The sequence below is a fragment of the Gracilinanus agilis genome, chromosome 6 (assembly GCF_016433145.1).
Source record: "Gracilinanus agilis isolate LMUSP501 chromosome 6, AgileGrace, whole genome shotgun sequence".
In the NCBI taxonomy this organism is placed as follows: domain Eukaryota; kingdom Metazoa; phylum Chordata; class Mammalia; order Didelphimorphia; family Didelphidae; genus Gracilinanus; species Gracilinanus agilis.
The window spans coordinates 41,534,947-41,544,502 of NC_058135.1; the positions used below are offsets into that span (position 1 = coordinate 41,534,947).

Consider the following 9,556-nt stretch of genomic DNA (forward strand, 5'->3'; position numbering starts at 1 on the left):
TCTAGAAGAGAATGTCACAGTTATTCTTTGAATATTAAATCTGTAGCTATATATAATGTTCTCTTAGTTGTACTCATTTCACTTTTTATTATCTCATGTAGCTCTTTCAATTTTTAAAAATTAATCTAGTCATCATTTCTTACTATGCAGTAGCATTCCATCACAATCATATACCTCAACTTATTTAGCCATTCCCCAATTGATAGGCATCTCCCTTATTTCCAGATCTTTGCCACTATAAAAAGAGCTACTATAAATATTTTGGAACATATAGATTCTTTCCTTCATCCCTTGTTTCCTTGGGAAACACTCAGCAATGGTATTGCTGGCTTAATACACTTATCATATTAGTTTCAAAGCTGTCTTGCTTTCATTCCTCTCTGAACTTTCTTCTTTTCTCTTCAGTACATTAAAAAAGTTTCAGTAGTCCTTCCTTCTTTCAGTTTTTTTAAGATATTTTCTTCAGTGAACTTTTGTGCCTCTTTTACCAAACTTTTAATTCACTTATCATAATTTTCTTGCATCCCTCTCTTTTCTCTTTCCCTCTACCACTCACATTTTCTTAACTCTTACAGGAACTCTTATTGGGTTTGGGCCTGATTAACATTTTTCTTTTAGGCTTTGCGTATAGCTATTTTTACAATGGTTTCATCTTCTAAGTTTATGCCTTGGTTTTCCCTTCCATTACAGTATCTCACTATAGTCAAGTTCTTTTTTGTTGCTATTATTTGCTCATTTTCTTAGAGTGTCTTTACTTTGAAATTTACATTAAAGTTGGCTCTTCCCCCTGGGGGAGAGGAAGGAACCTAAAAGCTTGCTTTAGGCTTTTTTATGCTACTGTTTTCAGAGTTAGTTTTTAAGGCTCTGCAAGTTTTCAGTGTTTCCAAGCTGACCAAGAGGTGTGGTCACTACTTTCCTAATCTATGCTCTGATCTTTACCCAAGAAGAGTTCCTTGTCCTCTCCAGCTACAAGTATTGGTGCTCCTCTTGGCCTTTAAACTGTGACCAAGTCCCCTGCTTCCTGGATCACAAGTGTTCCTCTCCATACTAGAATCAAGACCCTGAGCTGCTTATGGGCAATAGAGCTGCCAATGAGGACCATCTATACTCAATGCCAGCAAAGGATACCCTGTAATCTCTTTCTAACCAGTTGTTCAATCCTTTAGTTTCTGGGTTAAAAGCTATCAAGGCTGGCCCACTACTGGTGTTCCTGCCAGGTTCAGAGCCTGTGCCCACTGTAATAAGGAATAAGTCAAGGTAGATAGGTAAAAAATTTAGAAAAGTATATTGGAAAATGCAAGCTTGAGCTAAACATTCTAAGGGCTTTTGGAATGTGGCTGAAAGGTCACAGGGCTTTTGAACTCTGGGACAGTTGGGAGTTTTTGCCACTGGTGGAGAAGCTTTTGCCCTGATCTCACTGGAGAAACCCCACTTGGACTGCATTTTGAGGAACTACAAATAGGTCTGGATCTACTCCTGCTAGGTTCAGAGCCTGTGCCCACCCCAGCCTCTCTTTCACACTTATGATGTTGTCTTAAGACAGAAAAAAATGTCTCCTTACTTTGATTTTTTTGGCTCTTTCACTCTAAAATTTAATTTGAGATGTTATTTTAAAATTGTTTAGATGGGAATATTGGGAAAGTTCAGCTGAATCCTGGCCTGTATACCATCTTGGCTTTTGAGTTCCTTAAATTTTCAATGTTAACATTTACACATCAGAAATTAGTAAGTGCAACAAATCAGGACTTGTATTTTTCTGTTGATTATCTATACTTGAAAAAATGATAGAGAAAATAAGATTACCTGAGAGTATATCATGGTCCAAAAAGCAAATTGTTAAATACTGACTAGCACACTCTGTCTAAAACCCTCCTTAAGTATCATGACATAAAGAGAAGCTTCAATCATTATCAATAGTTTAGGAGGGGCTAGAAGAAAGTAGAGTTTCTAAAAGAGAGATTATACTATACAATGTTTAAATGTCAAAAAATATATAGGCTATATTACAACTTGGACATGTCAGGAATATTTGAGCTAAATATTTTAAACTAAACAATAATGTGTCATCTGCACTTGGGCGATTTATAAACGTCCATTACTTCAATTAGAAAATTATTTATGCTACCAAAAACCAGCTTTCAATTATTTTGTATCATTTTGTCTGCTCTTTCCCAAGTAAGTTAGTTTAATTCAAACTATCATAACTACTGGAAAAAGAATTTGAAAATATGTTCCACTGAAGTTGTTAAGCAGAAGATTAAAATATTTCATGATTAGAGAAAATCACATGCATTATAAATGTTAACTAGTTATAGAACTCTGAGAAACAATATAGGAATATTTTCTTTTCTAGAACTTTTTTGGTTGAGACCTTTAATTTTTTTTTAACCCTTACTTTCTGTTTTAGAATTGCTTAGTTTGGTTCCAAGGCAGAAGAGTGATCTGAGCTAAGCATTTGGGGTTACATGACTTGCCTAGGGTCACACAAGTAAGAAGTATTTTAGACTATATTTGAACCCAGGACCTCCCAGTCACCAAACCTGGTCCTCTATCCACTGAGCCATCTAGTTGCCCCCTAGACCTATAATTTTTACGAATGTAGACTGCCCCAGACATAGAAACATCTTCCACTAATGTGGCTCAGCAGTTACTTGTTAGTAGGCTTCATCATTTTAATCAACGAGATGGGTCCAAATACTTTTTACTCCCTTTAAAGATTCTAGTTTAGAACTCAGAATTAATCTCCCTGGAGGCTCTTCTGAAAGATCTATCACAGAAGTTTGCTTAATCCACAAGAAAATTCAGTCACAAAGGAAGATGCTTGCTTACCTGTAACTCTATCCACTACTAAATCCAAACCAATAGGTTTGTAATAATTTTCCCGTCATAGACTTTCAAAATAATTTGAGGGGGGGAGGTGCAGAAGAGTGTCTCATAACAAAACATGATATTATTAACTCTTAATTACTCAGTATCACAGAATCCAATTAATATTTAGCTTTTTCTAGATGCCCAAGTCCCTGTGATTTAGTTTCTTGGCCAATCAAAATTCATAGCATTTAGCTAAATGTATGCTTTAAAAATGATTTATTTTTGAGGGGGTTAATTTGATTATTGTGTCCTTTCTCATTAAGTTGTGTAAAAATAGTTAGGCTTATTCGAATTATAGCTATCATGTCCCATCTATGGCAAAACTGAACAAATGTAAGTTTTAATTTCAGTTCAGCATCTTGGCCATGCTGCTTTCAATCATTTGAAAAAACCTAATGCATTTAATAAATATTCTAAAATCCACATAACTATTTACAAATGAAAGTATCTCAAACAGATAGCTAAAGCACAAACCCTATGTTTGTTCAATTGTGTTATAGCTAAAAGATAAGTAAGCCAGTAAAACATCTTTTGAAGGTGGAGACAACAAAACAATAATGGAGTAAAGGGAAACAAAAGTCTACTGAGTTGAGTTGTACTATTGAAATCTAAAAGCTGGCTGTGAAATCACAGAGCAAAGAAAAAAAAAGTCATATAAATTTTAGGTTTTAGACAGTTATCTGCAACAACACAAATTAAATTTCCATACAAAAGAAAAATTTGATGTTCTTTCCCCACTACTCAATATTGCCAGAAACTCTGCTGGGAGAGGAAGGAAATGGAGGAAAAATCAATGAACATTTATTTGGTGTCAGATGTGACCACGGCACTATCTGATGGATACATAAGCAATACATAATACACCTGAGGCAATGGTGGATGGCACTATGTCACGTGCCACCTACTCTATTTTTGTGGGCATTGCTCTCAATATAATCCCTGTACTCAGGAGCATAGAAATTTTAAAGCAAATAAATAGAAAATGAAGTAAGGGAACCAAAGCCACAGTGACATGAAAATGCTGGAGCAGGTTTTGGAGAGGATGAGGTCATTAAAATTATTCCAGCTGTATAAACTTTAAGAATGGATAGGGAGGGGACAAGTGGCAAACAGGTATGAGTGGGGAAGTGATCAATAGTTACAGAAACTGATTTGAGAGGTCATTCTGTGGATCAAGTTACTTGACGGCTATGTGAAAGAGACTAACCCAAGGAAGGGGGTCAGTATCAGCTATCTAGGAAGTGGGTGGTCTATAAGAACCTGAAGAGTGGAAGAATGTCAAGAATAAGGTGGTGGCAGCTTGCATTGGAATTCTGGGACTACAGACAAGCTCCAATTACTCGGCAATCTCATAAGTATCTTGCAGGAAGAAAAAGGAGGAAATCAGACTAGCATCAGACTCGAAACAAAGCAAGAAATCAAAGGTAACTTCAAAGCGATCCAGGTAAGTGGAAGTCGGTGCCTGGCAGGATAAAGAGAACTATCTGGCGGTCCTCTACAGGCCACAGAGGGACGCTCAGAGGGCGAAGAACCACGAGGTCTTTTCAGTCACCTCTTAAAAGACAACAAGGAGAGGGAGCCAACAGCCCGTGCAGAGAGCAGCGTCTGGGCGCCGCCGGCTTGTCCCCTGCGCAGCGGCCCAGGACGCCTGCCCAGCACCGGCTGCCTCCCGCTGCTGCTGATTCATCGTCGCAGGCAGGGGTTCCCCTCACACCCACACCCCCGGCGGCCCCGCACCCACCTCTAGAGTCTTCACCAGGATCTTCATGTAGATTTCGGAGATACCTAGAGACACGCCGAACGCCGAGGGCAGCAGGATGAGGCTCAGCACCAGCGTGAGCCAGGTGCCCACGACCTGCACGGCCAGCTCGGTGCCTTCCATGCCGCGGGCCGGCCGGGGGCGGCGGGCACTCCCCGCTGTCACCCGCCGGGAAAGGAGGCAGCGGAGAGCTTCTCCAACTGCAGCGATTTCCTTTCTTCCTCCTCCTCCTTCTTTTCGCCCACTCCAACCGGGATCCGGGCTTCCGCCCTAAGGGAGAGAACCAACTCAGCAGCCCCGGGTCCTGAGGAAAGCCAGCTGCCTGAGAGAGCGCAGAAGGGAGGCAGACACGTGCCGGCGCGCCCTCGGCTCGGCCAATTACAGAGAGGTGGGACTGGGACTCCCCCAGCCTCTGGTTAAAGATCCCTGCGGAAGGGGTGGGGGAGTCCCGCCCCCCTCAGGCTCCGCCCCCTGCTCCCCGCCCCCTCTCGCCCCGCCCTGGGGAGCGGCCCCAGTCCCCTCCCGCTGAGTTTCCCGGCCCTCTTCCCACCCGAAGGAACCTCGCCCAGGCTTCCCACCGGGCACCCGCCCAGCCCTACTGCTCCGTGCCCTTCCCGGTGTGACCGAGTTATAGTAATAAGTGAAAGACTGACTGCAGCAAGCCTTGGCGTCTGTTGCTGTTTAATCAAACCCCTCCTTAATCCCATCACGCTCACCCCAGTAATTTAGCTTCAACCCACCGAATTCCAAGCTGTAGGTCACAGGAGCTAGGAGCAGGAGGCCCGGAGGAAAAAAGACTCGAATCCCGGTCCTCAGAGGCTTGCGGAAAAGACTCTTTACGTACCTCCTCCCTCTAGAGCCCACCTGGAGAAGCGCCGGCTCAGCTCCCTCAGGCACCTAGGACTCTTGATCCACACTCTAGGTCTAGGCGACCAAAGGCTCTGCTGACCTCTCTGCTTTGCCCTGGGGAAGAAGAAAGGAGCAGAGGATTGCTGATGGTCTGGGAACTACGTCCAATACGGTCAGAGAACCCCAGAGACCGATGTAATACTTGGGGTCAGCTTGGGATGGGTGAAGCAATTCAGTTGATACTGGCAGGCTTTATTTAACACTTTAGGGAAAGTTGCTTCTCTGGGGTAGAAGAAAGGGGGTGGGAGGTCGGTGAAGTGTGTAGGAGTTGGGAAGAATTCCCCAAAGACTAGAAATATATTTCATTTATGTCCCTCGGCAGGTTTGTAAAAATTCTTCAAGAGTAGAGGAAAAGGAAACTAGTTTCTTGTACTATTCAAGTTATAAATGAAGTTTCCAAACAAGAAGAACTTAGAAAACTAAATTCATGTGAAATTGCCAAGATGTAACTAAAAGTGACACATAAAATATGCTATAATGAAATACTTCTTACAGAAGAAAACACAGTTGTTGAAACCTGTGGAAACAATCTCTGCAAGGAGGCTGTTTATAACAAAAAGCTTACAACAATGCAATATAGGTCATATAATGTTTTCTTACATGTGTTTTGTTGTTCAGTTGTTTGGGATTTTCTTGGCAAAGATGCAGAAAGGGTTTGCCATTTCCTTCTCCAACTCACTTGACAAATGAGGAAACTGAAGCAAGGTAAGTGACTTGCCCAGGGTCACACAGCTAATAAGTGCCTGAGGCCAGATTTGAACTCAAGAAGGTGAGTCTTCCAGACTCCAGACCAGACATACTTACCCACTTAGTCTGCCTTTTATTTTATATTAAGTACATATGTAAACTAATCTTAAAGATTGAATTGGCCTCTGTGACTGACACCTCCTCCATTAGTATTCCCAAATGAAAAAAAGGTAAGTAACTAAAAACATATAACTTTTGCCCAATAACTTCTCTTCAGGACAATTACCAGTAACTACAATTAAACCAAAACCTCTTGTTTTATTTCCTCCTACTGGGATGACAAAAAAGATAGAGGCTTAAGATTAATCATTAATCATTATACCATAGTTCAATTAAAAAAGGATTCTCTTACTGCCTGGCCAAAAATAGAAAATTCAGATGAGCACAATCTGTGATCTTGTTACTGAAATGAATGAAAAGTATTTACTAACTTTACCAGTGCTTAGACCAAGCACCAATCAACTTATTTTTAAGAGGTAGCCTTGAGAAGTAGCATGATGGGCAATGGAATCTAGAGGCAGAAAAAACTGGGCTCCATTCTTGCTTTAAATAGTTACCAGCTGTGTGATGCTAAGTAGGTCACTTAAACTTTGTGCTTTAGTTTCCTCATCTGTAAAAATGAGGTGCTTAGCCTTAATAACCACTAAGAGCCTTTTTAATTCTAAATCCAAGATATAATATGAATTGCTCTAGTTGATATACAACTTGGGTTCAGCCATTTCAAAAGTTGAACATTTTTCTTTCACTTTAAACTGTCAGTTATTCAACAAACATTTGTTAAAATACCCTGTGCTAAACTCAAAAAAAGGCAAAAAGCCTTCAAGTTCATATTCTACTAGGAGAGACAAGTAAATAACTAATTGAGGGACAGGAAAGCTAAGATGCAGAGACAGGGAGGTAGATTCTTTCCATTTCCATTTCCCCCTCTGGTTCTAGGATATCAGGGCAGTTTTCCATGATAATTTCTTGAAAGATGATCTCTTAGCATTTTGTTTAGTCATAATTTTCAGGTAGTCCAATAATTCTTGAATCCCATGGATCTATTTTCCAGATCTTCAGTTGTTTTTCAGTGAGATAGTTCTATTTTTTTTTTACTTTATTTTATTGTTTTTGATGTCTCATGGAGTCATTCACTTCCACTTGCCCAATTCCAGTTTTTTGGAGAATTATTTTCTTCAGTGAGATTTTGTACTACTTTTTCCATGTGTCTAATTCTGCTTTTTTAAGAAATTCTTCTTGTCAGTGGATTTTGGGGCCTTGTTTATATTTAGCCAATTCTGTTTTAAATTGTTTTTTGAGAGGCAGGAGGGAGGTTCTGGCATTTACTTATTTTTTGCTTTTTTTTACCAAGCCATCAATTCTTTTTCTTTTCTTTCTTTCTTTCTTTCTTTTTTTTTTGTATTACTCGTTTCTTTTCCAAATTTTCTGTCACTTCTATCTCTTTAATTCTTCTGGAAATTCTTGTTGGGTTTGGGTCTGAATAATATTTTCCTTTGAGTCTTTTTTTGGCAGCTGTTTTCACATTGTCATCTTCTTCTGAATTTAAGTCATCTTACCTGCCACCTTTGTAGTTGTTATGAACAGATTCTTTTTTGTCATTTTCTCATTTTTATGAACTATTTCCTGACTTTGGACTTCATATTAAAATTGGGCTTAGCTCACCTCAAGCTTCAGGCTTTTTTCATTTTGCTGTTTTCAGAGTTAGTTTTGAGGATACATAAGTTTTTGGTGCTTCAATGTAGTATGAACCTGGGAGAGGTATGATCACTGTTCTCCTCATCTGCATTCTGGTCTTTACCCAGGAAGGACCCTTGCTTCCCTGAATTTGCCTGTGCTAACACACCACTTTGCTTTGGAACCTGGAATGTTGGTGATTTGTCACAAGGGAGAAGGGGCCTTCTTCTCCCTTAATGACAAACTACCAGTATTCCTTTCTGCCTTGGAACTATGACTCAACATTACATATGGGCAATAGAGTTGTCAACCAGCCCCAACTATACCCAGTGCCAGCAAAGGGTCCCTTGTAATCTCTTTCTGACCAATTGTTTGACTCCATTACCGTCTTTGGGCTGAAAGCTGCCAGTGTTGCTGCTACATGTATGGGCTCTGGATAGGCCTCCAACTTGTTGTCACAGATCTTTCTTGTTGATCTTGTGTGAATTAAATATTTAGGGGACCCTCAATCCCAGAAGACTCACCTAATGGGGTGTTATCTTAATTTGTCAGCATGACAGGTGAGAAGTCAAGGGATATGATGTATAGGGACTGAAGTGAAACCCTGGCCAATTAGAAAATCTTAGGGGAAGGGTTTAGACTGAGCTTTAAAAAACAGCGCATGAAGTAGGGCTCACTCTCTGCCATTTTTTCTTGCAGAAGAAGCTCTATTGCTTGTGAGCAGTCCCAGCAAAGCACTGGGCCAGTGGGGACCATGCTAGGCTCTGGATTCGGGAACTCTGGCTCCCTTCTTTGGCTGTGGATCTTTCCTGAATTCAATCCTGTTCCTGAGTTGGCCTTAATTTGCCTGGCCTGACCATGTGGTTAGCTTGGCCTCCTTTCTCCCACTTGTGAAATGGACCAGCACCCATTGGGAATCTAGGAACTGATGAAGCAGCAGCAATGCAGCCAGAGACTTTGGGTAGAATGGTAATATTTTCTTTTTCTCTTTACTAATACATACTTATAAATTTAGTATAAAGTCTCCAAGATTAATCTTTATTTAATACAACCTCTTACATTTTGTTGGCTTTGACACTCCAAAATTTGATTTGAGGTGTTATTTTAAAGTTGTTTGGAGCAGAATTTTGGAAAAAATTCAGTTGAGTGGCTGCCCCTAATCTGCCATCTTGGTTCTACCTCCATTGCACCCATATTTGAACATTTGTTTACTTTTGGTAGATGCCAGAACTTAGTATCTACAGCATAGCCTTTAAATGTTATGCTTTCTGGATTTAGTCTGAAGGGCCAAATTGGTGCTTTCAAGTAGCAGGTAGTATATTTTTGAGTAGCTATCTGTGCAAGCCATTAGGTGGCAGTCAAAGCTTGCTTTATAACAGTTTATTGAAACACAATGAGGAGTATTCAGTGACCTGGCTTTCTGCATGTGAAGGAAAGACAGCATTTCCTGCATTTCCTAGGCTTTACTTCCTAATGAATCTTCCCAGGGTTCAGTTTGAAGCCTAGGCATAAGGATATTCTGATAATAATTCAAGCTTTGATTGACTCATTCCCCTGCTCCTAATCAGTCCCTCCGTGTCTTTCTCCTCTCTGTAA

General features: G+C 40.5%; 1 protein-coding gene across 2 annotated transcripts in view; it reads right to left on the reverse strand.

Annotated features, from left to right (window-relative positions):
• Positions 1-5,645, reverse strand: part of GPAT3 (glycerol-3-phosphate acyltransferase 3) — an 81,565-nt gene extending 75,920 nt beyond the window's left edge. The window contains exons 1-2 of one of the 2 annotated variants that reach the window (XM_044682209.1): positions 5,475-5,645; positions 4,613-4,900 (exon numbers count right to left, since the gene is read on the reverse strand). In XM_044682209.1, coding sequence (XP_044538144.1) covers positions 4,613-4,753 — 141 coding nt within the window. In that variant the 5' untranslated portion in view covers positions 4,754-4,900; positions 5,475-5,645. Of the gene's footprint in view, positions 1-4,612; positions 4,995-5,474 lie in introns of those variants that run through there. The other variant, XM_044682208.1, reaches the window with a different exon arrangement.
• Between the last annotated feature and the right edge of the window lie 3,911 nt (positions 5,646-9,556).